General features: G+C 56.3%; 12 protein-coding genes across 12 annotated transcripts; 4 read left to right on the forward strand and 8 right to left on the reverse strand.

The window, feature by feature from the left end:
• Nucleotides 1-296: 296 nt before the first annotated feature.
• CCM_06211 (uncharacterized protein) lies at nucleotides 297-659 on the forward strand (the record flags this gene model as incomplete). Its single annotated transcript, XM_006671352.1, has 1 exon — nucleotides 297-659. The coding sequence occupies one exon, from the start codon at nucleotides 297-299 to the stop codon at nucleotides 657-659; it is 363 nt and encodes a 120-aa protein (XP_006671415.1).
• Nucleotides 660-676: 17 nt separating this feature from the next.
• On the reverse strand, nucleotides 677-1,173 carry CCM_06212 (uncharacterized protein; the record flags this gene model as incomplete). Its single annotated transcript, XM_006671353.1, has 4 exons — nucleotides 677-697; nucleotides 819-929; nucleotides 1,010-1,053; nucleotides 1,107-1,173. The coding sequence occupies 4 exons, from the start codon at nucleotides 1,171-1,173 to the stop codon at nucleotides 677-679; spliced, it is 243 nt and encodes an 80-aa protein (XP_006671416.1).
• Nucleotides 1,174-1,710: 537 nt separating this feature from the next.
• CCM_06213 (galactose oxidase precursor) lies at nucleotides 1,711-4,375 on the forward strand (the record flags this gene model as incomplete). Its single annotated transcript, XM_006671354.1, has 2 exons — nucleotides 1,711-1,888; nucleotides 2,310-4,375. 2 exons carry the CDS (start codon nucleotides 1,711-1,713, stop codon nucleotides 4,373-4,375), a joined length of 2,244 nt encoding a protein of 747 aa, XP_006671417.1.
• A 307-nt stretch (nucleotides 4,376-4,682) lies between these two features.
• CCM_06214 (mannitol 1-phosphate dehydrogenase) lies at nucleotides 4,683-6,133 on the reverse strand (the record flags this gene model as incomplete). The annotated part of the gene is made up of 2 exons (XM_006671355.1): nucleotides 4,683-5,138; nucleotides 5,198-6,133. 2 exons carry the CDS (start codon nucleotides 6,131-6,133, stop codon nucleotides 4,683-4,685), a joined length of 1,392 nt encoding a protein of 463 aa, XP_006671418.1.
• A 563-nt stretch (nucleotides 6,134-6,696) lies between these two features.
• Nucleotides 6,697-7,993, reverse strand: CCM_06215 (uncharacterized protein; the record flags this gene model as incomplete). The annotated part of the gene is made up of 4 exons (XM_006671356.1): nucleotides 6,697-7,138; nucleotides 7,205-7,357; nucleotides 7,412-7,703; nucleotides 7,759-7,993. The coding sequence occupies 4 exons, from the start codon at nucleotides 7,991-7,993 to the stop codon at nucleotides 6,697-6,699; spliced, it is 1,122 nt and encodes a 373-aa protein (XP_006671419.1).
• Nucleotides 7,994-9,715: 1,722 nt separating this feature from the next.
• On the reverse strand, nucleotides 9,716-10,528 carry CCM_06216 (uncharacterized protein; the record flags this gene model as incomplete). The annotated part of the gene is made up of 3 exons (XM_006671357.1): nucleotides 9,716-9,966; nucleotides 10,045-10,411; nucleotides 10,472-10,528. 3 exons carry the CDS (start codon nucleotides 10,526-10,528, stop codon nucleotides 9,716-9,718), a joined length of 675 nt encoding a protein of 224 aa, XP_006671420.1.
• A 611-nt stretch (nucleotides 10,529-11,139) lies between these two features.
• On the forward strand, nucleotides 11,140-12,381 carry CCM_06217 (HSP20-like chaperone; the record flags this gene model as incomplete). Its single annotated transcript, XM_006671358.1, has 1 exon — nucleotides 11,140-12,381. One exon carries the CDS (start codon nucleotides 11,140-11,142, stop codon nucleotides 12,379-12,381), a length of 1,242 nt encoding a protein of 413 aa, XP_006671421.1.
• A 524-nt stretch (nucleotides 12,382-12,905) lies between these two features.
• CCM_06218 (cell division control protein 54) lies at nucleotides 12,906-16,071 on the reverse strand (the record flags this gene model as incomplete). Its single annotated transcript, XM_006671359.1, has 3 exons — nucleotides 12,906-14,764; nucleotides 14,816-15,685; nucleotides 15,744-16,071. 3 exons carry the CDS (start codon nucleotides 16,069-16,071, stop codon nucleotides 12,906-12,908), a joined length of 3,057 nt encoding a protein of 1,018 aa, XP_006671422.1.
• A 359-nt stretch (nucleotides 16,072-16,430) lies between these two features.
• Nucleotides 16,431-17,167, forward strand: CCM_06219 (coatomer zeta subunit; the record flags this gene model as incomplete). Its single annotated transcript, XM_006671360.1, has 2 exons — nucleotides 16,431-16,542; nucleotides 16,632-17,167. The coding sequence occupies 2 exons, from the start codon at nucleotides 16,431-16,433 to the stop codon at nucleotides 17,165-17,167; spliced, it is 648 nt and encodes a 215-aa protein (XP_006671423.1).
• Nucleotides 17,168-17,388: 221 nt separating this feature from the next.
• CCM_06220 (Translation factor, SUA5 type) lies at nucleotides 17,389-18,708 on the reverse strand (the record flags this gene model as incomplete). Its single annotated transcript, XM_006671361.1, has 1 exon — nucleotides 17,389-18,708. One exon carries the CDS (start codon nucleotides 18,706-18,708, stop codon nucleotides 17,389-17,391), a length of 1,320 nt encoding a protein of 439 aa, XP_006671424.1.
• Nucleotides 18,709-19,260: 552 nt separating this feature from the next.
• CCM_06221 (golgi transport complex subunit Cog4) lies at nucleotides 19,261-21,810 on the reverse strand (the record flags this gene model as incomplete). The annotated part of the gene is made up of 3 exons (XM_006671362.1): nucleotides 19,261-19,275; nucleotides 19,320-20,417; nucleotides 20,566-21,810. The coding sequence occupies 3 exons, from the start codon at nucleotides 21,808-21,810 to the stop codon at nucleotides 19,261-19,263; spliced, it is 2,358 nt and encodes a 785-aa protein (XP_006671425.1).
• A 442-nt stretch (nucleotides 21,811-22,252) lies between these two features.
• Nucleotides 22,253-25,546, reverse strand: CCM_06222 (calcium-transporting ATPase type 2C member 1; the record flags this gene model as incomplete). Its single annotated transcript, XM_006671363.1, has 4 exons — nucleotides 22,253-22,282; nucleotides 22,318-22,829; nucleotides 22,886-25,334; nucleotides 25,388-25,546. The coding sequence occupies 4 exons, from the start codon at nucleotides 25,544-25,546 to the stop codon at nucleotides 22,253-22,255; spliced, it is 3,150 nt and encodes a 1,049-aa protein (XP_006671426.1).
• Between the last annotated feature and the right edge of the window lie 1,235 nt (nucleotides 25,547-26,781).

The raw sequence follows: 26,781 nt of genomic DNA on the forward strand, positions 1-26,781 counted from the left end.
GTCGTTCTTGGTCATGGCATTTTTTTAAGTTTCCATGCTCATTGTGCGCACAGTCAGTCGTCGTCCGACCAAGCAATGAATTTCATCATCAGACGGACCCTCGAGACTGTGTCACCTTGGTTTCGCTCCGACGCTAGTTCGTCTCTCAAAGTCTCAGAATAGCTCAGTTCAGTTGAAGTGTCTTGTCTTTGAAGTTGTCTTGCACCGTTGTCGGCCAGCATGTATGTACACACAAATCCTCACACGCGGTTTTTTTTCTTCGTCCTTCCCCCCCTGTCTTACCCCATCACGTCGGAATGTGCGGACCCGAGTACAATGGCGACAAAAAAATCACGCTCACTTGTCAAGGACGAGACCCCTGGATGGACCATGGCCGTGTTCCCTCTTCTATTTCCATTCGCTCGGCTTCCTGCTCAGAACAAATTGCCAGGTGGCGTGTGCGTGGCGTCTGGCTTCAGGTGAGCTTGGCCTTTCTTGTCCAGAAATCGCAAGGCTGCGTCGTGCGGCGCGCGGGCGCCCACGGCATCTGGCCCTCCTTGTCGCACAACATATCGGGTACCTTGGCTATATGTTACACTTTGCTAAGCTGGCTGAGCTGCAGCCAGAGAGTCATTTCAGTAGTCAACAGGGCTTCCCCGCCTGGGCTGATTGTTCTGTAGTTAGCTTCTTATAGTTGCTAGACCATCTTCAGCTTAGACTATTAATAACTCATTGGATTCCGTGTGGACGGTTCGTATTCCAGCCTTGGCTAGATCGCGCCGCCGGGTTCGCTAATCCCAAAAGTCACTAATTACCTAGTTAGAAAGAAAAAAACGAACTAATAACAGTTGCGAAGCCGGGCGGGAAATTTGCACGGGACGACCAAGTGTACCAGCCGGGCCGGTGTGGGTGACATTGATGCGGCTTCCATTGTCCGTGATACATACGTACTACGGATACAAAGGGCAACGTCAAGGGAACTAGTCAAAAGTAGCTTGCTGGTTAGGCCTCTTTTTGCACAATGACACACCAGCAAGGAGGGTTGCAGTGCCAAGTCCCTTTGCGCTTTTTCTTCTGCTTCAGAGACATGCATAGGCCAGCTCTGAAGCAAGAGTCGACTGACTGACTGCACTTTGTACGTAGTTTCATGGAGCTTTCCCGGTTTTCCGCATCTTGCGCGTATTTTTCTTCCATGGTGCTTGAAACCCCTGACACTGTACTCCGTAGGCGAGGGGGGGTCAAGCTTATGCACCAGACTGGGACCTTGAATACCGAATTGACATTGTTGACTTTCCTATTCGTCTAAAAAGAAAGCGCGCTCTTTGTAACTAGTCATCTATCTCTAATCACCGAGAGGTCAGCGCCCCGAATCTCGTCGCGGTTGGACCCTTGCTAGTCCTGTCGACTTGGCCCACCACGATGCTCGTGTGCTGGACATGTATCGTATGTATTGTCTAGTTATCAACTGGGCTTTTGATTAACAAATCGTCGTTTGGACCAGGTAGGCATGGATTGCCCGAGCCCAAAGTAGCCTGGTAGGTCAACGGTGCCGCAGTTCCGTCTCTGCCAGGAATGACACAACCCAGACCAGACAGAACTGTGCATACAGCTCAATGCACGGCTTGTGGTCCTGGCCCCCCTTTGTCCATATTTTCTTCTTCCTCTTCATTTCAATACGTCAGACGTCAAACTCTTACCACAGAGAGGGGCGATAGGTGCCCCATCGATCAGATGAAATCCCGTGAGACCACCCAAACACCAAACAATGCAAAAGCACCAGCAGCATACGAGCCGGACAAGACCGGCCCAAGCTACGGATACCCGACAAGCACGAATGGCCCTATCACGCGATCCTCTCTGTGCACCCCCGGCCCGGTAGTTGAACCAGCCAAGCCCAATTGCGATCCATGTACTTCTGTATGGAGTACCAGAAGGTGTCAAGGCCAGCCTCATCATGCAGCCGCAGCTCCTGCGGGAGACACAGGAGCGCCACGCTCCGCGCATGACTTTCAGCCCGCCCATGCCCAGAGAGCAATGGGCTCTTTTTTTCTTTAATTTTTTAATCTAATTGTATTTCTGGCTACGGATACATAATTGAACAAACAACGACCCCAGTCCACTCTTGAACGCGGCCGTCCTCTTGCACCTACTTGCCCTGTGCTGCCGAATTGAGGCCGGAGACCAACCCATCCCTCCGCTCTTCCTGGACGGTACCTGACCGGCATTATAAGTTCTTTCCTTGCCCCCTTGGGTTGATGGCTTAGACAGATGTACCGATCATTATCTGCTATTCGGTTCCTGTTCTGAGGAGCCCACACACTCGTTCATAGTTCAAGGGAAGAAGAAGAAAATGAAGACGACCCAGTTGTATACATGGCTCCTCTGCGGCCTCGGCGGCGCTCTCGTCCACGGAGCCAGTATCGGCCCCCGTGTCCCCGGGATCAAGGAACACTACGGCGAGAACCCGAATGCGAACCAGCTCTTTGCCGCGCCGCCGACCAACGGCCGGATTATCGACCGCACGGGCTGGGGCGTCACTTGCGACAGCTTCGCGGCCGGCAACGAGTGCTGGAAGGCCATTGACGGCGACAACACCACGTTCTGGCACACGGCGTGGTCCGGCTCGGCACCGCCACCGCCGCACACCATCACCCTCGACATGGGATCGACATACAACGTCAACGGCCTGTCGGTGCTGCCGCGGCAGGACGGCAACCAGAATGGCTGGATCGCGCGCCACGAGATCGCCGTCAGCACCGACAACACCAACTGGGAGGTGGTCGCCTTCGGCCACTGGCCAAAGGACGCGCTGCCCAAGTACGCCAACTTTGAGACGCGAAAGGTTCGCTACGCGCGCGTCCGCGCACTGACCGAGGTCGCCGGCAACCCGTGGACGAGCATCACCGACCTGCAGGTGTTTGCCGCCGGCGCGGACCCGGCGCCGTACGCCGGCCTCGGGAAATGGGGCCCGACAATCAACTTTCCCACCGTGCCCGTCGCCGGCATGGTGGACCCGCTGACGAGCAAGATCACCATCTGGTCGGCGTACGCGTACAACAACTATTACGGCTCCAGCTGGGACCGCGTCTTCACCTCCATCTGGGACCCGGCCACCAACGACGTGCAGCCCAAGGTGGTGGACAACACGGACCACGACATGTTCTGCCCGGGCATCTCCATCGACGGCCGCGGCCAGGTCATTGTCACCGGCGGCAACTCCAAGTCCAAGACGACGCTGTACGACTTCCCCTCGCAGCAGTGGATCGCCGGCCCGGACATGAAGATCCCGCGCGGGTACCAGTCGTCGGCGACGTGCTCCGACGGGCGCGTCTTCACCATTGGCGGCTCCTGGAGCGGCGGCGAGGTCGAGCCCAAGGACGGCGAGATCTACGACCCGCAGGCCAAGACGTGGACCATGCTGCCCGGCGCCAAGGTCGCCAACCTGCTCACGCAGGACGCCCAGGGCGTGTACCGCTCCGACAACCACGCCTGGCTCTTTGGCTGGAAGGACGGCTCCGTGTTCCAGGCGGGGCCCAGCACGGCCATGAACTGGTACACGACGGCGGGCACGGGCGCCGTGTCGGCGGCCGGCAAGCGCACGACGGCCGGGCGCGGCGACGACCCGGACTCGATGTGCGGCATCGCCGTCATGTACGACGCGACGCAGGGCAAGATCCTGACGGCGGGCGGCTCGCCGTCGTACCAGAACAGCGACGCGCACACCAACGCGCACATCATCACGCTCGCCGGCGCCGGCCAGAAGCCGACGGTCAAGTTTGCGAGCACCGGCATGCGCTTCCCGCGCGCCTTTGGCACCGCCACCGTGCTGCCCGACGGCCAGACCTTCATCACCGGCGGCCAGGCGTACGCCATCCCGTTCGAGGACTCCACCTCGCAGCTGACGCCCGAGATGTACGACCCGGCCCGCGACACCTTCACCGCCATGGCGCCCAACTCCATCCCCCGCAACTACCACAGCATCTCGCTGCTCATGCCCGACGCCCGCGTCTTCAACGCCGGCGGCGGGCTGTGCGGCGACTGCGCCACGAACCACTTTGACGGCCAGATCTACACGCCCAGCTACCTGCTCAAGGCCGACGGGTCGCCCGCGGCGCGCCCGGCCATCGCCTCGGCCACCTTCAGCTACGGGCGGCTCATTATTGGCACCGACGGCGCCGTGGCGTCGGCCGCGCTCATGCGGGTCGGCACGTCGACGCACACCATCAACACGGACCAGCGCCGCGTGCCGCTGACGCTCAAGCGCCTCTCCGACACAAAGTACTCGGCCGTCGTGCCGTCGGACCCGGGTATCTTGCTTCCGGGCTACTGGATGCTGTTTGTCATGAACAGCAACGGCGTGCCGAGCGTCGCCAAGATTATTAACCTTTTGAAGTAGCGTCATGGTAGGATACTTGTTTCTAATATTTGTTAATTTATACGACGGATCGAGAGTTTGACCTTGTATGGGAGTGTTATATTGCAGGGTTCCGACTCTTGGCCTGCATAGGTTTCGGCATACATATACATGTACATATCTTAAGATAATACACCATTTTTAAAGCCTAATCTTCCGTCTATTAAGCGCCGTGTAAAGAAAGAGACTGGCGCTGGTATCTGAAGCTTGCCACCGCATTGTGCTAGCAACAAACATGAAAAAATATTCGCATTTCGGTCTTCGTGCGTACACTCTCGCCCAGTACACGTCACGATCTTTCAGCCTCGCCCCCCTCGGCGAGCAGCTCGGCCATCTTTGCCTGCGCCTTGGCCAGCTCGGCCTCCAAGTCGCAGTTCCAAATCTCCCGGATCGGCCCGGAGAGCACGGCCCGGAGAGCGTGCAGGTCCTCGCCCACGCCGTCCGCGTGCAGGTCCAGCAGCTCGCCCTGGCGGCGGCTGTGACACTGGACGAAGCGCGTCCGCGGGCGCCGCACCGACTCGTACGCCGCAAAGGCGGCCAGCACGTCATCAGCAGACCGGCAGGCACCGAGGAGGTGGGACAGAACGTGTGCGTCCTCGAGAGCCTGCCCGGCGCCGGCGCCCAGGTGCGGCGCGCACGCGTGGGCGCTGTCGCCGAGGAGAAGCAGACGCAGCGGCGCCGACGTAAAGGTGGGAATGTCAGGCGAGAGGTCATATATACCCCAGTGGGAGGTGTTTTCCATGAGCTTCATATATGAGCATTAGCAAGCCATACCCTCCCTCAGACTACAGCGCCTCAGCTTACCGAAAGGATCTTCTGGCAGTCCTCCCCAAAGTCTTTAAAGTCCGCTTCAATGTCCTCCCTCTTCATCGGCTTGATCCAGCTGCCCTGCCACGTGCCATCCTTTGCCGTCCCAACGGCGACGACATTCATGACTGCGCCGCCCGCAACCGGAAAGACGAGCACATGGCCCCCGCTACCCAGAAACACGTACCTGTTGCGCGCCTTTTCGGGCCCAATCGCCGCGACAGCCTTGTGCATCGGGACGAGGCCCCTGTACGCGTACTTGCCGGTGAACACGGGCCGCGCGAGCGGATCGTCGCCGCCGAGGACAAAGTCCCTGCACACGGAGCGCAGGCCGTCGCAGCCAATGACGGCGTCGGCCTCGTACGTGACGCCATCAGCAAACGCCATGCGCGTGCGCGCACCCGGCGCCTCGTCCCGCGCGAGGCCGACCAGACGCTTGCTAAACTCGGCGCTCGCCTCGGGCACGAGCCGCGCCAGCTCGTCAATCAGGCGCGCGCGGTGGGCGGCGCTGTGCCGCTCGGCGGCGCTGAGCGGCGGCGAGGCGACGGGCGTGCCGGCCGGCTGCCCGTCGAGGTCCTGGCCGAGGATGAAGTCGAAGTAGGTGCTCTCCTTGGACGGCCAGCCGGCGGTGGTGGAGATGCGGGCGTAGGCCTCGCCGATGGCCGGGTGGATGAGGGACATGGCCCGGATGGCGTTGGCGCCGAAGAGGACGCCGGCTGGGGGGTCAAGGTCAATGGCGGGGTTGTTTTGGTGGGCAGGATCTTTTGGGTTGTTGGGCTTACCTCCAAGCTCAAAGAATCGCGGCGCGGCTTCAAAGATGCGCACATTGATGTGGCTGTATTGCTGCAACCCTATGGACAGCGCCAGGCCGCCGATACCGCCGCCAATGATGGCGACGTTGATGGGCGTCTTGTCTTTTGATACAGATCCCATCGTGATACATGTGGAAAGATTTGCGGCTTGGTTCTCAACGTGAGATGTCGAGAATAGAGTGATGCCCTCGCCAGATACCAGGCATTATATGGGAGGCTAGATGTGTTGTCGTCGCTCCAGGCTGAGAGATACGGATGATGTAGGTAACTAGCGTCACTCTTGATATAAACCAGAAATTATAAAAGCTCACGTCTACTCACCCTCCACTGGCCTGGCACTTGTGTGGTGGGGTTGTGGGCGGGAGGCTTTGAAGTACATGTAAGTAATACAAGCCAAGATGGTACAACTGTTAAAATAATGGCAACGACAAACATCATTCGGTCGAAAATTTGCGCTCCGGAGATGGATAGACAGCATCCCTTGTATACCGTGGTGAGCACGCCAACTCATCTAAAGCCATGTCCTCGGCCGAGAAAAGGCACAGCTTATGCCGGGCAACACAGTTGCCTCTTTGCGGCGCTGACAGCTCCCTTAAATATACAAAAAGAACTCCGAGGAAATCATGCAGAAATAAACTCCTTCTAATATTTACATACTTTCTCTTATGAACCAAAGTGTCCTGCTTACACGATGTGGCGCTCAAACTGATGCTCCGGGTAAGTGGTGGTGCCGTCTAGACCGGGCTCACCGTGTCGCGAAATGTACGAAACGTCGACGCTGACGGTCCTCTTGATGCCGACAATGTCCTCGGCGCTGCAGCCCTCGCTTCTGCAGCTTGTCTCGACCAGGCCGGCGCTCGTCTCGGCACCCTTGGCGTGGCCGGCGAGCGCAGCCGGGCGCGGCGTGTCGCTCAGCCGGTACGGGCCGTCGCTGTCGGCGCCAAAGAGCCCCGGCAGGACGCTGGCGAGGGGCTGGCGGAGAGCGGGCGCGCAGGCACAGATGATGCCGACGGTGGACTCGACCTGGGCCCAGAGGACCGAGGTGCCCGTTGCCCAGGTCAGATCCTGGGCGAACGTGCCATTGAAGTCGAGGCTGATGAGGCGCTCGATGCTCGCGATGCAAACGCTGCACAGGGAGGAGGAAGGTTAGTGGGCGCGAAGAAAAAGATCAGGCTGTATGGCGGCTGCTTACAAGGCTCCGAGGAGGTAGACGACCAAGAGGCCGATTCTGCTGCGGCGGTTCATGGGCAGCATCGCCACGAGCGGAACCGGCAGCAGCAAGACGACGACATCCATCAACGTGTTCCACCCCGATTGGGCGTACCAAAAGGCTTTGATATTGATGCTGCACTACCGAGTTAGTACGTCGTCATCGCGATGGGCGACTAGAGACACGAACCACTGCCCGTCAAGAGTCTTGTCCCAAGAGAAGGAAACGGGCTGGCATTGCAGCATCGTCGTCATATTGAGCGCAAAGAGCCCCAGACTCATGTGTATAATCAAGCCCCAGCAAATGAGCCGGAAGCTGTGCTGCGGGAAAACGTCGAGATAGAGAAAGAGAAGGGACAGCTTGGACAGTCCGACCGTGTTCTGAACAAGGCACTGAAAGACGAACAAGTAGAGGAGCGAGTTGTAGCGCTGCTCCGGCGTGAGGTGCGGCGCGTGATGCCCAAGCCCCCATTGCACAATCGCTAGAGGACTGTTTGTTAGCAGCAGTCTACAAGGTGCGTATATGTAGAACGGTACCTATTGAGACACAGGCTACCTGGATCACGTTCAGGACGAGGCCGACGACGCAGCAAACGTCTGCGCAGGTGAGCCGTCGGGCATGGTGCTTGATGCAGCGCCACCAGACGCGAAAGGCGACGACGGCGGCGCAGACGACCAGCAGCGGGATATTAGCGTAGAGATAGGACCAGCCCTCTTTCGTGTCGGCCGTGTCGGGGACATGAAGCTCCGCCCTGGTGTTGTAGGATGCCATTGCTGTCCGCGCAACTCGCTGCCCGTCTACCCACGATGGGAACAAGAGCGAAAAAAAGGTTACGTTGGAGAGATGCACCCCAGGTAAAGACGTTGATTTGGCGTCTTGAAAAACGGTTCGTGGGGTTTATGAAGTGCCAGACGTCATGTTGTTGTTGTGAACCAGGCAGGATTTGTCGCAAGTGCAGCAGCCGCCTTCACTGGTCGTTGGTCTTGTAGGGGTCGGGCGGATGATCAACCCGGATGCATGGCGAGGACCAGAACTTGGGCCAAGTTGAGAGATGGCAGGACGTGACAGCCGTGGGAATAGGTCGCACAGCGGAGGAGGCTGAGGTGGAGAGCGATCGAAGCAAAGAAGCTTTGAACAAAGAAAGGGCGGGCCGCATCACAACGTGGGCGCTTAGAGCACAGGATGGCGTGAGAGAGAGAAAAAAAAGTACACGGCAACCAGGCTGGTGCCGAGTTGTGCAAGCAAAGCCGACAACTGGCATCGCAGATGCAAGCTGCCGTCGCGGACAGATGAGGGGGCTATTAATATAGCACGTTGCAGCATTGCCACCTGTCTAGCATCAGGCGTAGAAGCTAATCAGTACGGACATTAAATTGATAACTGGTCGTCGCAGCTGTCTTTGGAGGAGTTGCTTCCTAGTCATCATCCCCGAGGCTTGGTTCAGGAAGCCATTACGAAGCCCAAGTTGAAGCCCTTGTAACTAACGACAAGACGGAATGTGGTGGCGGACGGGACGGTCCTCCGACGGGCCCGAGTTCGGATAATTTTGGGTTCCACTCACCCAACGTCTGACGCAAAAAAAGAAGAAGAAAAGAAGAATGAGCAGGACTGAGAGAAGGAGGGGGGGTTGCCAGTATTGTTGCACAAGGTGAGAGTAGGTGGTGGTCGCAAGACTGTAACAAGCAAGGCAAACGCTACGGTGAGAAAATGCGACAGACCCTGTTCTGGCTCTACATGGTTGCCAAAAATATAAATGTTTGCAATTCATACCTGGGAGCAAAAGCCACACGCAGCCACTCACTCACCATGACCATACTCAAGCCACACCACCGGCGCATCTCTGCGAAATGACTTTGCTTCGACACCGACGTCTCAATGTTATACATTATATTTCCACACGTCTCCTTTCTCGATTTTGGGAACCCAACTACTTGCAGGACCGTTATTTTGCACCCGGTCTTGGAGTACTCCCATCCGTCTGGTCTGCGTACCCTGCAGCATATTCCAAGGCCGCTACGAAAACGTGGCCTTGTCGTTCTGCGCTCCAAGCCTCATCTGCTCCTGGCGCAGAAATGCGCAAGAACTTGGGCCAAGCCCCAAATTAAGGAGTGCTAGCAATCGCTCAAGGTGGTTGTTCGCGCGGGTTATTACATGTCATTTTCATCCTGTCTGAAGAAACTACAGTATTCCTAGCAAGGATGGCTACAAGTAAACGTCAGCCCTCAAAGTCCTTTTGAGCGCCGGTATATTTATACAGCTCGAGTTACTTGCTGTCGCGGCAACAGCTGAGCCTCGACCAACTACTACACTCTACAAATTAGCGTGTAGTATATGATACGGAGAAACGGGCTTGATTGCCTTCCTGTCTTGCTGCCATTTCAGCAAGCCATCTGCCTAGGTGGCTGGCTGGCTTGTAGAACTTGTGAGACACCGGCTTTGGCGAACCAGCTGCGACAAGACATGACCTGAAATCTACATTTGTGCATCACGCGCTCATTGGCCTAATTCTCGGCTCGCTATGTTGATCAGGTTATCACCTTCCTCGTTCTCTGCATATTGACCAGAACTCCATCGGCGACAGCCCGACCGCTGCCAGCATGTCTCAGGAGCCAGCCTGACCGTGACGACGACCGCGAGCTGGTCTGATACACGTTTTTGACGTGTTGACTCGTAGCCAATCTCACCAATATAAAAGCCTCGGTTTGCCGACTCATCTCTCTCAGACTTACATCTCATCTCCCAGACTTACATCCCATCTCCCAGACTTACATCCCATCATCCTTCCTTCTCCACCAAACGAAAAAAAAAAACATGAACCTAACCGCCATTCTTCTCACAACGCTCGCAGCCGCCGGCCTCGCCATCGCAGCCGTCGCGGCCGTGCCAGCCAGCCTCGCCCAGCGCCAGACCTGCGCGGTCCCCGGCCTCGGGTGCTACAGCTCGCGGGACTGCTGCGGCGGTCTCACGTGCCGCTTTGGGGGGAGGAGCTGCTGCTTGGACGGTGATGATCGTTGCGGTTGCTGCCGGTAGATATTTCGGGGGAGGGGAAGAGGGCAAGTCGTTGTATGGAGTTCTCTTGCAGGAGTTTAAGCTCGGCCGATTGTCCTCGGGATTACCTACCGCCTTGGCAAACAAATGAATAAAAAACAAAAAACAAAATTCAAACTCTGCATACCAAATTTCTTCCCTCTGAATAGTCTCGCGTTAGTTTGACGACTGGTTAAAGAGTGCAAGTTCGCCACCGGATACGGCACCCCACCGTGGACTCGGGCCCGAGACGATGGCCGCCTCCCCGGGGCCGTCCATGCGCAACAGTCATTTCTTCAAGACGCGCATCTCAGGAGAAGATTCGAGAACGCAGCTTCAAAAATCTCATTCGAAAAAACTACCGTAGAATTTATCGCTTTGCATTTCCCGTTTCCTTCGGTCCCGACACCCCAAGAACTATTTGCCTCTTGACATGTTGGCTTGCGTAGGCCCCCCCCCATAGGGCTTGGCCGCGCGGCTTTGGCCAACCTAGTACGACTCACACGAACCGCCAGCAGCAGCAACTCTCTCAACAATTTGCACGTGGAAAACGGGCGTTTCTTTGGCTGATGGCCAGTCGTTTCCTTCTAGTTTGTTCGATGACGTGCGCCGCCAACGTCGCCCCCCTCCCGTTTCAGCCGCCTAGGCAGCGTTGGCTGCCAGCCTAGTTTTGTTGCGTCGACTTACACGGCTGCCTACGTAGCAACAACACTCACACCCACGTATATATAATCTTGTATCCATCCGGTGCTGGCTTTCCAAATCTCTTTCTTGTAGTTTTTTTTCTTCATCTTTAGAGTATCACTCTACCCCATCTCGCCCATACAACAAACCCCAGTCCTCCCCCCCAAACCCCAACGCCTAAACAACAACCTACTTGTACCGCAGCCATGGCTCCCGCACAGCAGCCAAACGAGTTTCCGTACGCCGACTTTCTTGAGCAATTCATGGGCAACTCCACGACCGGCCGTGGCATCGACCACAGCGGCCCCAGCAGCCACCCTTCCCACTGGCCCGGCTTCCCATTCGGCCGGCCCCCTCACCCTCCTCCTCCTCCTCCCGGCCCGCCCGGCCACGACCACTTTCGTCCCCCCAGCCCTCCCGCACCACCCGGCCACCACGGCCGCCATCACCCTCACCATCCCCATCGCCCCGACCAGCAGTGGGGTTGGGGCGGCTGGGGCGACCGTCACGGCGGCGGCTGGGACGAGGCCGACTTTGACTTTTCGGACCGCGGCCACGGACGCCACGGACGTGGACGCCGTCACCACCACCACGACAACGACGAGGAGGAGGCCACCCGCGAGAGACCCCTCGGCGTCTCGAACGACGAGAAGCCCGACAAGTCTGCGGATGAGAACCAGGCGACTGCTTCTGGAGACGACAGGCATGGCTCTCCCGACACCATGAAAGCAGACGTCCCTGACCCCGAGGAAATGGTGCCCGAGTACGAAGAGGCCCGCCCCAACAACAACGAGACCTTCACCGGTGCCCTTGGCGGCTTCGGTCACGGCTACGGCTGGGGAGGCCGAGGAGGCCGCGGAGGCCGCGGCGGCTGTGGCCGTGGTTACGGCCGCCGCCACCACCACAACCACGACCGCAGCGGCAGCCACTTCCCCAACCCGGCGGCTCCTCCCGGCGGATTCAGCCTCCCGGACATGATGCGCGGATTCATGAGCCACCCTTTTTTGCAGCACATGGGTGCCGCCGCGCGGAGCTTCCAGAACCCCGACTCCCCCTCCTTGGACGAGTCCACCTTCTCGCCCCCCGTCGACATCTTCAACACGCCCGCCGCGTACGTGCTGCACGTCGCGCTGCCGGGCGCCAAGCGCGACGACGTGGGCGTGCACTGGGACCCGGAGCGCGGCGCGCTGTCCGTGTCGGGCGTCGTGCACCGCCCGGGCGACGAAGCCTTTCTGCAGACGATGCACTCGTCGGAGCGCCGCGTCGGCGTCTTTGCGCGGTCCGTCGCGCTCCCGCCCAGGGACGCCGGCGAGCAGCAGGAGGGGGGGCCGCGCGAGGAGATTGATGCCGAGGGCATCGCCGCCAAGCTCGACGACGGTGTCTTGGTCATCATGGTGCCCAAGATGGAGAAGGAGTGGACAGAGGTCCGCAAGGTGGACATCTTGTAGGATGCCATGATGTGAGACTTTTTTTGGATCAGTATTGTATTGCGAATCTAAAGACAACAAAATGAAAAACACACAAAAAAAGAAGAAAAACAGAAAAACAGTCAAGGCGCCTCCCATGGCACCATCCCAACGAGGAATACGACAGAGCAAATAGCGAGTGTTTTTACTATTAAATCGACAATGTACAGGAAAGCTTAATGTGGAGGAGAATTAAATAAGAAAGATTCAACAACATTTTACAACGTTCAACGCATACCAGTGACATGTTGCCTTTGTCGTAATTTTAAGATTTGAGAGAATCAATCAACATAGAATTGGCCCTTACCACGACCGATAGCAACAATACATTAAACGCCGTGACATAGTATTAACCCAAGCCGAAACCAACAAACCCAATACCCCTCGTGATCCCAATACGTACAAAACCATTCACCATAAATCATTTACCACCTTATTTCCGCCCCCTTCATAACACCATCCATGGTATATCTTCAACGCGTTTAAATGCCCTTGGTCATAACCCCTTAGACCACCGCAGTGACTCGTCGCACACTTCTTCTGGCGCCGTCACCAGTAATGGAGATGGAGTTCTCCGCTTCCAGTGCCCTCATGCTTTCCGTAAACTCGGCCTGCTCGACCGGCACACTCGCATTCTCGCTTAGGCGGCGAGCGACGTCGCTCCAGCGAACAGCATTGCCTGACGATGTCATCTCGTCAAGCAGTCGAAGAAGGGCCTCCTTGAGCTCCGCCTTGCGCTTGCGGTCGACGGCGCTGGTGCCCTCCGTCAGAAGACTCATGTCGATGCGGCCCTGGGAATCAGTGGCCGCCGTCTTGAGCGCGCTCTGGATCAGACGGTTCGCTTCCTGCACGTCAGCGCGGGTGACAACGTCGGCCAAGCGCATCTTGGCATGGGCCTCAGCGAGGCGAATCATCGACTCAAGTTGTCTGGTGGTGGCTGTGATGCGCTTCTCGGCCGCACGCACATCCTGGCCAAGAGCACGCATGGCAATGTAGCACTCCACAAGCTCCTTGCCGGCCTCTTCAGAGATGGTGGGCTGGATGTTGGCGCGCGCGTAGGAAATGTACATGGTGAGAAACTCGACGGGAAGAATGTCCGCAGCGGAGGGGGCAGACTGGGGCTTGTCTTCAATGTAGAGAGACAGCAAGTGCTTGGCCAATCGTCGGTCCATCTTCTCATCGACACGATCTAGCATCAGGTAGACGAGATCAAAACGAGAAAGAAGCGTAGGCGGCAAGTCAATATTTTGAGGCACCGACATGTCAGGGTTGTATCTGCTGCCGATGGGGTTGGCAGAAGCGAGAATGCTGGTTCTGGCATTGAGAGTCGTAATGATGCCAGCTTTGGCAACGGAAACAGTCTGCTGCTCCATCACTTCGTGAAGCACGGATCGGGTGGCGTCGGACATCTTGTCGAACTCGTCAATGCAGCAAACACCACCATCAGACAGGACAAGGGCACCCGATTCAAGGACGAGCTGCCTGGTTTCGGGGTCGCGAGTGACGTACGCAGTCAAACCGACAGCCGAAGAACCTTTACCACTGGTAAAGACTCCACGCGGGGCGATCCTGTGGACATACGAGAGAATTTGAGACTTGGAAGTGGAAGGGTCACCACAGAGAAGAACGTTGATGTCGCCTCTGTATTTGGGACTGCCACCCTTTTCGAACGTCTTGTTTGTGCCACCGAAGAGCTGAAGAAGAATACCTTTCTTGACATCGTCCAACTCGTAGACGGATGGAGCCAGGGACCTTGAGAGGAGATCATAAATATCTTCTCTTGCGGCAGTCTCGCGGATTTTCTGCTCATTCTCTGGGGAGATGGTGCGCGTCTCCTGAAGTTGATCGGCACCTCTATCGGCGTCTTCCTCGCCCTCAACGCCAAGGGTCGAGGCATCAAGACCCATACGTTTCTTATCCACTTTTTGCACGTGGAGGACGTCGACATAGGTCTTGTACACACTCTTGACAGCGCGCTGGCGGGGATTTACGCGAACTGGGCTGACACGGAAAATACCCGTGAGCTCAACACGGTCACCGGCCTTGCAAAAGTCAACCAACTCATTGTAGACGCAGACAGAGACCGAGTGGGGTGTTTGACCGGCAGGCACCGCATCTGGCGTCTCCTGCAGCTTGATGACCTGCTTGTCTTCAAAGGAGCAGCGATTGTGAACGATTTGCATCGAGTTCTTGGAGCCGCAGATCGGGCGGGGACACTCAGTGGGTTCACGAATTTTGCCACGGTCAAGGCCGACGTTGACGGAGTGATTACAGATATTGCATCGGAAGAAAGCATCCTTCATATCGGGGATGACGGGGGTAGTGCGAATAACCATTCCCTTGATAGAGATGAGGCGGTCCATGTCTATAAACTAGTTAGATCTCAAAGTACCGTTGTCAGCGAAGGAATAATTACCGGATGGGTTGAGTTCTCTCAAGTTGGTAGTCTTATCCAAGCCAAAGGGACGAACAACGTAGATGGAAGCAGCGACCTGGTCTTCGAGTGAGGGCTGAGCGTCCTGCGTCGGCCGGGGAGTAGCGGGCTCATCAAGTCTGTCAGAGCTTGGGAAATTTGGTTCTGAGCTCTGTATGTTTTGTTGAGACTCGCCCTGGCCATTGCTACTTTGTGTTGGTCGGTTTCGCAAACTCTCAGCGCGGGCAATTTCAACCATCAAATCGTGCACGGACTGATCCATGATGGGAACAATTTCTTGGGGATAGGCCTGAATCTGATGCCAGAGTTTTCTTGTAGGAGGGTAGAGATTGAGGTCGGAAACATCAAGGTAAAGTCGCATAGTGCCAAGAAGAAGCATGTTCTCGAGAGCTTCTTGGTAGGGCTTGGTCTCGGCTTCCGGATCGGCGCGCACCTCCGCATCGGAGAGACCATCACGATACAGGCGATATTTTTTAGTGAAGTTACGCAGGAACTCCTTGAAGGCTGTGAATGTGTCGTCAATGGAGATCGTGGTTCCCCAAATGAGGCTCTGATTCTGTCCGCCAAGGATGTCGGCTTCGGAAGTATTGGTGTCGCGATTAGCGAAGGAAGGGGCATCGGAGCCGTCAGCGGGGCCCTCGCGAACAACGCGGCCACTGTCATCGAGAACAATGCGACGTGCCACACGAGGGGTGCGGTGAATGTCAGAGTTAATGTCACCACGCCTGCGCAAACCACTGCTCCCGGCATCAGAGCTGAGGAACAAGCCACTGCCCTCACTGCGCAGCTCAGATTGGTGTTGTAACGAGCGTCCGGGGCTGGAGCTCGGCTCGTATCTGATGGGAGATGATTCTATAAATAAAAGTGTCAGTACTGGTAGTGCTCAAAAGGGAGATTGTAATCATCATACCTCCACCGAGGGTGTGGCTAGCTCGTGGTGTTGCCTGGTCGTCCACCACAGACTGTGTGTCGCTCATCTGGCGGAGCGGTGAGCTCGGAATCACGCCATTATCAGCATGCGTGCTTTGACTGTCTGACATCTGGCGCAGAGGAGAAGAGACATCGCCGCCGGGGTCGCGCTGAGCATCGCCGTGGCCAGGCGACGAGGACTGGAAGAAAATAGGGCTGGAAGCTCGCTGTGGGGGATCACTCGGCAAATTGGCAGAGGACTGACGTGCAGAGCGACGAGGAGTCGCCGACTGCGAATTTCGTTGTCTGCGGTCCGACGGCGACGACATCTTTGCGAATGCGAATGCTGAAAGGGTGAAAGTAGAAATGCGTCGAGGCCGGGTTTCTAGAGGGAGATGAAGCTTGTCACAAGTGTTTGTGCAGCGGCGAGGGGCAAGGGAGCAAAGCAAATCGGGGCGGGTCGCGTCAGGTACCACGCGTAAAGTGGTTTCCAAGACGCGTTTCGATTAACGGGTAACAGGACCATGGCCCGTGCGCACGCGACGGTGACAGCCGGAGCGGTAAAAGGTTATGCCGCAAATGGCGGGCTGGAGGGGCACAGGGACACCTGGTTAACTTACTAGTGCGCCGATGCATTGTGTCGCAGGCAATAGCTTCGTTGAGATTGACCACGTCAAGCCCTTTCAACATGTCTCCTGGAATGACCCTTTTCTCGGTCCAGGCCATCCTGGTCCTGAGTACCGAAGATGGCTCCAGAATATTTGCCAAATACTTTTCTCCTCCCCATGCCGCTCCCACAGGTAACAATGCGCTGCCTCTTGTGCCCCTTGCCCGGATTCCAAGTGCTCTTCACCGCACAGTCGACTAACTCGAGCTTCTTCTGTCGCAGGTGGCTCTACGAACCCCTACCCCGATACCAAGTCACAAAAGTCCTTTGAGAAGGGTCTCGTCGAGAAGACGGCCAAGCAGACGGGCGACATCATCCTCTACGATAATCGCATCGTTCTATACAAGCTTGAATCCGACGTCATGATCTACCTCGTTGGTGCTGCGGACGAGAACGAAGTTCTGCTATATAATACCCTGCTGGCTTTCAGAGACTCTCTGCACCTGCTGTTCAAGTACGCGCACATTCAGTACCTAGCGAGCTTGCGCCTGAACGCGCATTTGCTAATATCTGCTAGGCAATCCGTCGACAAGCGCACCATTGTCGAAAACTACGATCTCGTTTCGCTCGCCATTGACGAAATTGTCGATGACGGCATCATCCTCGAGACTGACCCCACGATTGTCGTCCAGCGAGTCAGCCGCGCGCCTACTCAGGACCTCGCGGTCGGCCGCATTGATTTGAGCGAACAAGGTGTCAATAACCTGGCACAACTCGGCAAGTCCAAGATTGCCGACTGGTTGCGTCAAGGCCTGTAAAAATTTGGATTATAAAAGTACACGCCAGAGGTGAAGACCTTTTGCGACAACGGGCAGACACCAGGAAACGAATATCAAAGCATTATGGGACGGGGGTTGAACAAGTTAATCAACTAAGACCAAAAGAGGAATATCCAGTAGAATGACGACGAATCACGCGAAGCGCAATACGCAATATTTAGGAGGGTATAAATTTATATTTTTCGTCTATATGGGATGCATCATGACCTGAGTTCCGATGCTGCTTTGCGTAAACGATTCATGACTGCCGCGGCAATGTCTAATTCCCCGTCTATACCATCAACGAAAATCGTGTCAGCACCTCTGCTATCCAGCTCCCGTAGCGCTGCAAAAAGCCCTTGCGCAATTCCGCTCGTGTCTTTGCCCAGGTTCACATCAAACAGCTCGCCGATGAGCTGGCCACTGGCGCCGACAAGATCACCCCGGTATACCTCATACGCAGATTTGTCGATTTCCATGGCCACTGGCGCTGCCTCTCGCCAGTTCTGCACGTGCAGGCCAGCCGCCGCCTTCCACCGCTGCGTCCGAATGATGCCCACCGTTCTCGTCGGCCGCGCCGCGCCATTCACTCCCTGCCCATTCTCCACCACCTGTGCAGCAGCCTCCTCCAAATCCGCCGCCGCAAGACCGTCCGCCGCCGCCTGGCACGACGCCTCGTACAGGACAACGCGCGCCCTGGGGCTGTAGTGCTTATACTTCATGCCCGGCGCGCGCGGCGCCGCCTTGCTGCCCTCCTCGCTGTGGTCCTGATACGCCTTGACGACGTGCTCCCAGCCGGGGCAGGCGCGCAGGGCGTCGATGCCGACGCCGCCGGGGCGCAGCACGACGGGCGGCTCGCACAGCCCGTCGACGACGGTGCTCTCGACGCCGACCTGGCTGGGCCCGCCGTCGAGGATGTGCTCGATGCGGCCGTCGAGGTCGGTGCGGACGTGGTGCGCGGCCGTCGGCGACGGCTTGGTCGAGGCGTTGGCCGACGGCGCGGCCAGCGGCACGCCCGCGAGCTGGATCAGCGACAGCGCGAGCGCCGCCGACGGCATGCGCACGCCAAACGTGCCCAGCCCGGCCGTCACCTCGGGCGCCAGCCGCGACGGCTGCGCGTTGGGCAGCAGGATCGTCAGCGGGCCGGGCCAGAAGCGCTCAATCAGAGCCGCGTACCGCTCCGGGAGCGGGTTGGCCTGCCCGTCGGGAGTAGTGCCCAGCAGCTGCCGCAGCATGCGCAGGTCGCAGACGTGCACGATGAGCGGGTTGTCCGACGGGCGGCCCTTGGCCGCGTAGATGCCCTTGACGGCCGCGCTGCGGGTCGCGTCCGCGCCGAGGCCGTACACCGTCTCGGTCGGAAAGGCCACCGGCGTGTCCTTGTCTCGGAGGTGGGCGCCGGCTTCGGTGAGCGCCGCAATCGAGTCGCGCGAGGCCGGGGCGTCGCTCACGCACCACTCCTCCAACCGGTTGGGACCTTGAGAGTCGCGGAAGTGGCCCAGCTCAGATCCCCGGGCGGGGACTTTGATCACTCGCGTCTGCATGGCGAGTGGCGTCGGAGCTGGGCGCGATCGCAGAGCAGTTGATATAAGTCGTCGGGCCACAGTGTTGAACGCCCAGTGTGAACCTTCCCCGTCTTGCGTTGCTCTTTGTTCTTGTTGCCGTTTCTGTCTTGTCGGCGCAGATATTAAACAGTCAACTCCAAGTCTGCATGAATACACTTTGAAAATCCTACTCCAATACCGAGATGTAGATGAGTTATAAGTTGGTCGTGACTCAAAGAAAAAAAATCACGAAGTGCTTTGATCCGCTTTCACTTTTTAGTGGGGCTTTCCCGAGCTTTCGATTATCTGCCTGCCCGCTTGAAGGAGTTTATGTTGTTACTTCGTCTAAAACTGACGTAAATCTAGTAAATCTACTTGAAGTTGTTTCTATGTTTCCAAATAACTTGTTTAGTCGGTCCACCACCAACCGCGGTTTACACTGAGTGTGTCACGTTGCGGTAAAGTCAAGTATCCAAGTGCTGGATGTCCTTCCAAAACATGGTCGGAACCAACGGCGAGAGTAACCATGCAATTTTATTTTATAAAACAGTTTTACGCTCCTTTTGTCTATTATCTATCTGCCAGCCATCGGCCTTTCAAGGTCGACGTACCAGGGCCCGCGCCTTTTTCCTCTCATCCTCCGTCAGCGTCCACTCGATGCCATCATCGCCGTCGAGCGCCACCAGCTCCTCCCATTCCTCCTCTTCCATGTTGGCCACCATCATCAGCTGCGTCACCTTGCCAAACACCTCCCGGATACCGTAGTGTCCCTTGGCCACAATGCTCACAATGGCGGAGAAGTCGCGCTCGATGCGGATCGCACCATACTCGCTCGTCTTGCCCGAGTAGCTCAGGATACGCTTTTCCAGGACCCGAGACAAGTACCTGGCCGTCGTGTCCGACAAGACGCTAAAGGTGGCCGGCGTCATGATGCGGCCGATGGGCTTCATCAGCATGTCCCAGCCGCGCTCGAACCGGCGTGTCACCATCTCCATGACCTGCTCCGGGTCCTCCTCATTTTGCTCGGCATACTCGGCCAGCTCTTGCTCCGTCATGGTGTAATCGGCGTCGCGGAACGTATCGCCGAGAACCGGCCGCAGGCGCAACTTGACGACGCGCTCAAACAGGACATTGATTCCTTCACTGAGCAATTCGGTAGACTTTGCCAAAAACGTCTTCTGTAGCCTGTGCAGCTGGTTGGCGACCATGACGGCGTCTTTTTCAAAGGGAAAAGACTCTTTCAATCCCTCGCCAGGAATGGCAACATCAGACTGTTCTTCGGAATGTGATATGCGACCGTCAATGATCCTGTTGAGATATTGATTCGCCGTATCCAAACTGTTGATGAGAACAATGAATTGAACAATTTTGTCTTCTGGTGGGAATCCACCTTGCATGACGGGCTTGGGATATGTTTCATCACGCATCTTGCGTTGTATCATTCCAATAAAATCAGCCGACAGGATTCGCTCAATCGAGGGGATAACGCTTGACACTACGTCCCTCTGGGACGTTGAAATGGACTTTTGTATCGTCGAGTTCATGATGTACATGACATCATCCACGGCCATGATGATATATGGCGCTTCGCCGTCAATACTCTTGTTCATTCTCAACGACAGTCCAGGAGGGTATTCGTCCAGCTGGAACGACTTTTCCACCGATCGGCGAAACAAGAAGCCCGTCATGATGTTGTATGGTGTCACGAGCTTTCCCATAATTTTTTTGTATAAATTCGACTTCGTTATCACGTCCGCTGTTGACAGTGGGGATTGATCCGAGTCAGGAACCTTTACGAGTATTAATTAAATGTCCAGCTAGCTTGCTGCAGCTTGTTTTGAAATTGCAAGTACTTACCACGCATTTGCCGGAAATAAATCTCGTATATAGGGACCAGCGACCGAGCATGACCGCGATCTCGCTCAATAAAGCGTCCACTTCTTTCATATTCACACCCTCGTCTTCGCTCGTGCGGCCGTTGGTTCCTGCACCGACTGCCGGCGAATTGATGCGCGGTGTGTTGCTTCGTGATTGCGGCGGCAGAAAGCTCTGCACCAGGAACGAGAACGGGTAGCTCTTCACATCGGTGAGCTTCCTGTCCAAAGTACGCTCGTCGGTCCACGTGTCAAGGATAATGCCACCCTGGACGTCTGCTTCCATCTGGAGCCTCTCAATCACGCGAACCATTTTGCCTGCGCCGTAGTGTCTCTCGACCAAGCCGCCGTGGCCTTCGACAATCTGCGCAATGTGCTCAAACAGCTTTGTGATGGCGTTGGCGTAGAAGAAGCCGTCCTTGCGCGTCTGGCCGCCGATGCCATCCTTGAGCGTTGTTCTGGCGGTCCCGGCGACACCCTGGCAGACATATCGTCCGTAAACGTCGAGGCCGACTTCTGTTCGATCAATTAGAGGGAATACTTTGAAAAATCGAGTGACTTTGGCCCCGTCGCCATCCGCGGCTGCCTTTTCAAACTCGCGGAGAAACAGGACGCAGAGGCTCTCCTTGGCGTTTTCGAGCGTCGTCCACGGCGCATCGGGGACCTCGACGCTGGGCACAATACCGGCGGCAAACGGACCCTTGATGATGTCTTCCGGCACATGGCTCACCCTGGCCAAGTACCCAGCCGCGGCTTCCCAGTCCTGCGGAGCGCCCATTGAGCCCACGACGCCGTGGACGCAGGCCTTGAGCTCCGCCACCTGCTCCACCACGCGCAGCGTATCTTCGACTCGATTTTTTTCGAGGTCCAGCTTCCGAACCTTGCCGCTCAGGTCGCCCGCCGTCTCGGCAGCCGTGGCCAGCATCTCGTTGCCGATGGCGCGCGTGGCTATGACTTGGGAGCCCAGCCCCGCGCGCAGCATGTCCAGCCGGCCCAGGTCCCGCGAGAGCTCCGACTGCGAGGCCATGAGAGCGTCGAGGCGCCGGGTGATGCCCGCCTCGCGGGTGTGCAGCGCATCGAGGGCGGCGCGCACTTCGGCCAGCGTGGCCGCTGTCTCGAGCCCCGCTGCTGCTACGGCGGCGTGCTGGTTGTGGTTGGGTTTCGCGGAGGGGGTCGTCGCATCGTCGCTGTGGGTGCGACTGGTGCCGCTGTGTATTAGGGCGGACATTGACGCAGAGGCGATTGGTCTGAACCGTGCATCGCTGTCGAGCTGGCCCGTTTTGCGTCGTGCTGGAGGGGGCGGGAGTTTGGCTGAGGAAAGCCGAGGACGTTGGTTGCTGGTGTCGCTGCCACATCACCAGCGGGCCCGTCCCTGGCTGGGGCTCCAATAATACCCTGAACTACGCTGGTTCAAAGGCGTTCCCTCAAAACTCATGTCGGTGCATATTTACCAATTGGATTAGCCAGCTCTGTTGCTTATAAGACTTTGGTAACATTCCATGTAAATTAGCAACAGTATGAGAGAAAACAAGAACCTAGTAGACGAGAACGCAGGTTTCGCCCGCAGACTTACTACCGCCAAGTGTTAGAAACGGCAAGTCAAGGAACAAAGGCAAATGATTTTAAATTTAAACCAGTTAGATTACTACCACCGTTTTTGCGCCATCCAATTATGCGATAAAGTTCAAGCAGCCGTCTATCTACCCATCTATACAGCTTGGCTATAACCACTCACTAAACTCCGTTGGCCGTACTTCAAATATTTCCTCAGCTCGTCTACCCAAAAGACTGTGCTGCACAAAATTGTGAGACGAAAGAGGTCACCGAACGTCAGCGGCACCGTCTGGAACACCTCTTGGAGCGCTGGCAGGTAAATCACAAGAATCTGGCCGACAATGCTCAGAGACACGGCCCAGTTGAACAGGTTGTTGGAGAAGAGGCCGACTTCACCACGCAGAATGGACTTGCTCTCGGACCGACAGCTCAATGCGTTGAACATGTCAAACAGGACAAAGCAGGTAAAGGTCATGGTCGTGTCGCGTCGCGTGACCTCGCCGTCAGCAAGCATCTCATGGCTGTAGATAAGCATAGTGCCCACCATGATGATGAATGCGGACGTTAAGACGCGTGTTATGACGCCGCGTGTCAGCACGGGATCATTTCGTTTCCTAGGGGGTTTGTTCATGACGTCCGGGTCAACGGATTCCACGCCAAGAGACTGCGCGGGAGGACCATCCATGATGATATCTAGGAGCGTCGTTAGTAGGCTGGGCCAGATTCACGGTGGACTGTTTGGAACTTACTGATCCAGAGAATCTGCATCGGGTTCAGGGGATTCTTGAAGCCGAGCAAGGTGCAGAGGAATACCAGTGACAGACCAGCAGCACTAGTGGAGAGCTGGAATCGTAGAAAATTTTGAATGTTGCTAAAGATACCTTTGCCCTCCTCAATAGCGCGCAGAATGGTCGAAAAGTCATCATCAGTGAGAATCATGTCGGAGGCTTCTTTGGCAACATCGGTGCCCTGGCGGCCCATGGAAATACCGATATCGGCCTTCTTCAGTGCGGGTGCATCATTGACACCATCGCCAGTCATAGCGACAATGTCGCCCCGAGATTGCAGAGCCCGGATAATTTTTAGCTTGTGATCGGGGGTCGTTCTAGCAACAATGGTGGTGTGCTGCATGGCATCCGCCAGAGCTTCATCGGTCATTTTATCAATCTCGTCGCCTCGTAGCACCGGCTTCACGGTAGTTTGTCCAGCGGCATAGGAGCTGGCAGGAGCGATGGTCATGCCCAGCTGCCGTCCAATAGCGAGAGCTGTCGTTTCAGCATCGCCAGTAATCATAATCACCCTGACCCCCCCCCGCATCAGTCGTCGAATAGAGCTGCCGACGCCGGGTCTTGGGGGGTCGCTCATGCCAACAAGTCCAGCGAATGTCAGTCCCTTAAACGCGTCTTCTCCGGGAAGAATAGAAGACGCTTCGATTCTTGGCGTGTTGCTTCGAGTGTTAGATTTGCCATGACGTGAAACCGCACCACTTGCAAAAGCAAGAACACGCAGACCCTTTGAAGCCATTGATTCAGCGGCCTGCAGTGCTTCTTGCTTACGAGCTGAGTCGAGAACGATTTCTCTGCCATCCTTGTCGAGGTACGTATCGCACGCTGCGAGAACCTTTTCGATGGAGCCCTTCATGTACGCGTATTCCTTGTCGTTACCAATAGTGACACCCATCCATTTCCTATCAGAATTGAATGGAATATCGGTTGCACGAGCCCCAACAGATTCGCGAGCGTCATGTTCCTTGAATTTGTCGAGGAGGTCCATCATGGCTACGTCAGTCGGCTGACCCGCCCATCTTGTGAACGAGGGAGAATCCCCCCGGCCCAAAGTCGATGTCATGACAGCCAGCGATGGCACTGCGCCTTCTGTGTGGCTATGAGAAAGTCGTGCATTGTTTGCGAGATTGCCAATCCGCAGAATTCTAGACGCGGCCTGAGAGGGGCTCGATTCGATGGCTTCGGCTTCTTGCTCGACATTGATAACATCTCTACCAAAATGCCACATCTCAGCTGTGGTCATATGGTTGGTTGTGAGAGTACCCGTCTTGTCCGTGCAGACCACATTGACAGACCCGAGGGTCTCGACTTTGGGCATGCGACGTACGATGGCATTGTGTTTTGCCATGCGGTGCACACCGAGAGCAAGAGTGACAGTGACAATAATGGGGAGGCCTTCAGGAATGGCAGCGACAGCCAAGGAAATGGAAATGGTAAAAATCTCCAATAACTTCTTGCCCTGCAGGAAGCCAACCAGAGAGATTAGGCCGATGACGACGAAGGACGCCTTGCTGAGCTGAGAGCCTAGATCATCCATAGAAAGCTGCAGGGGCGAGCGAGGACTCTCAGTTCCAGACACACTTGTGGCAATAGCGCCGAATTGCGTAGCTCCTCCAGTCGCGAAAACGATGCCCTGACCGTGACCCGACTTGACTAGTGTTCCCATGTAGGCAATATTCTCCGGGCTTGCGCTAGCGTTTGGCGCAAGCGAGGAATTGGGCGCTTCGTTGCTAAATTGGGGTATGCCGTGGATACGCTTCGCTTCAGTACCGAGCCGAACAGGATCCGTTTCGCCAGTGAGGTTGGACACATCGATTGTGAGATCGGCAGCCTTGGTGACGCGGATGTCGGCGGGGATACGATCGCCAGTAGTAAACAAAACCAAGTCGCCGGGCACTAGTTGTGAGGCCATAACTTTGGAAGATGTGGCATCCAGAACGGCGTCTTCGGGGGTTTCGGTGCCGGGGTCGCCAATGTCTTGAGCGTCGGTGATATTGGAGGGCAGCGCAGGGCCTCTCGGGCTTGACGGCTTGTGAGGCGAGGTGCGCAGAAGATGAGCGTGGTTTGGGACTAGATGATTGAGGGCCTCAATAGATTTCTCGGATCTGTATTCTTGTATAAAGCCGACGCTGACAACGATAGTAACGGCGACTGTAATGCTGATTGCATCATCAGCATTGCCCAGGAGCAGCGACGCGCCAGCGGACACCAGTAGCATCACGATTAGCGGCTCCTGGAACTGCTTCAAGAAACGCAGCCAGAGAGGCTCTGGGTCTTCGTGGGGAATCTCGTTGGGACCATAACTGCCCAGCCTGGTAAGACCTTCGTTGGGGGTAAGGCCGTGAATCAACGACGTTCGCAGGCGGGCGGCGGCTTCGCTTGGCGTCATAAAGGAGAATTCGTCCGCGACACTCTGGGATGGAATATTAGTCGATTGAAAAAGAACAGCCATGACTTGATACGCACACGAGCATGCGCTGACGTTGTTCTGGTATGCCGCGGCCGCGATTGAGCTTGATCATAGTCGGGGGAATCAGCGCCTGGGCCAGTGATGGTTGGTGTTGCCGAGGTTGGCAGCAGCGGGTGATCGTCTGCACGACCTCGGTCGGACCATGGCATTGTCATGGTTGCACTTGACACTAGGCGGCGCGGGGGGAGTTGCGGAAGCGTCAATCGCTGTGTTGCAGATCTCGCGATGTCATGGGAGCAGATGCACGACGTGTCTTTAGACCGATGTCAAGGCGCAGGGGGGGACAGGGCGATGACGCGGAGCAAAGCTTGCGAAAGCCTGCAAAAGCCCGCAAAGCCTGTCTTGGTCTGAATGAACGAGCGAGAGCACAGACGGTGTGCAACAGTGAGGCTTAACCCTGACCGCGGAGATGGAGTCACAGATGTCAGAAAAGAATGTGTTGACAGCTTCGCAAGTAACTAGAGGTACTGGTCGCAAAGCCTGGCTGAATCCACGGTACCAAACGAGGCTGGCCCTTTTTATGGGGCGGAGCAACAGGGGCGACTAATTTGCTGGGGTTGCGCTGGGGCCTCAGACAACGAGTCCTCGGGAGAGTCGGTGGATGCTAGTTATAAGTTGATGAAAGATGAAGAAAATTGAGCAGAATATCAAGTGCACAAATTGGGATTAAAATCTCAAGAGGTAATTCATTTCGATGGAGGCAGGGCTCGATTGGACAACAACCCATCCTGGTGTAGGTACTAGGTAGTCCGACAATCAGCCTATGCAGAACAAAAGATCATACGAAAACATTGGAACAAGCAAAAGCACATTCGAGTTTGTAATACGATGAATATAGTATTTGCGTTTAAATCTAGCTGTTCGAAATCTTATGACATAGTGACGGTACATATCAAGGTAAGAAGGGACAGACGCTATACCTCTTTAAGAGCACAGGATACAGACCGCTGCACTGAGACGACCTGGCGCTTCAACGGTTCAACCACACAATGGCAAAGCGGCTGCTTCAGGCGCAACAGGGCAGCAAATCGCTAAAACAGCCACCAGAGGCCAGCCTTCATTGACAGCCTCTCAGGTACGGGATGATTGCCCGTCAGAAGAGGGCTTTTAAAAAAAGTATCCAGCAACAAGCATCGAACAGCAGAGTCCTAACTTTGTGTAGTTACGATAATTTGGCTTGAGGGCTTGTTATATTGATTTTCAAATCGTTTCCCCCGTAATAATGTGTCCTTGCTTGCTGGGCCGCAATCTGGGTGGGTGTCGTCCATCTTGTTCCCGTTCAGGGGCGTCCCTAACAATAACCGGTAGCCCACTTATCCCAGACTCCCATAACTCCTGGACCCTGCCTGACAAGAACCTTCCCGCGCCTGAACCACAAACGCTACCAGTA

Source organism: Cordyceps militaris, assembly GCF_000225605.1.
Source record: "Cordyceps militaris CM01 unplaced genomic scaffold CCM_S00004, whole genome shotgun sequence".
In the NCBI taxonomy this organism is placed as follows: Eukaryota; Fungi; Ascomycota; class Sordariomycetes; order Hypocreales; family Cordycipitaceae; genus Cordyceps; species Cordyceps militaris.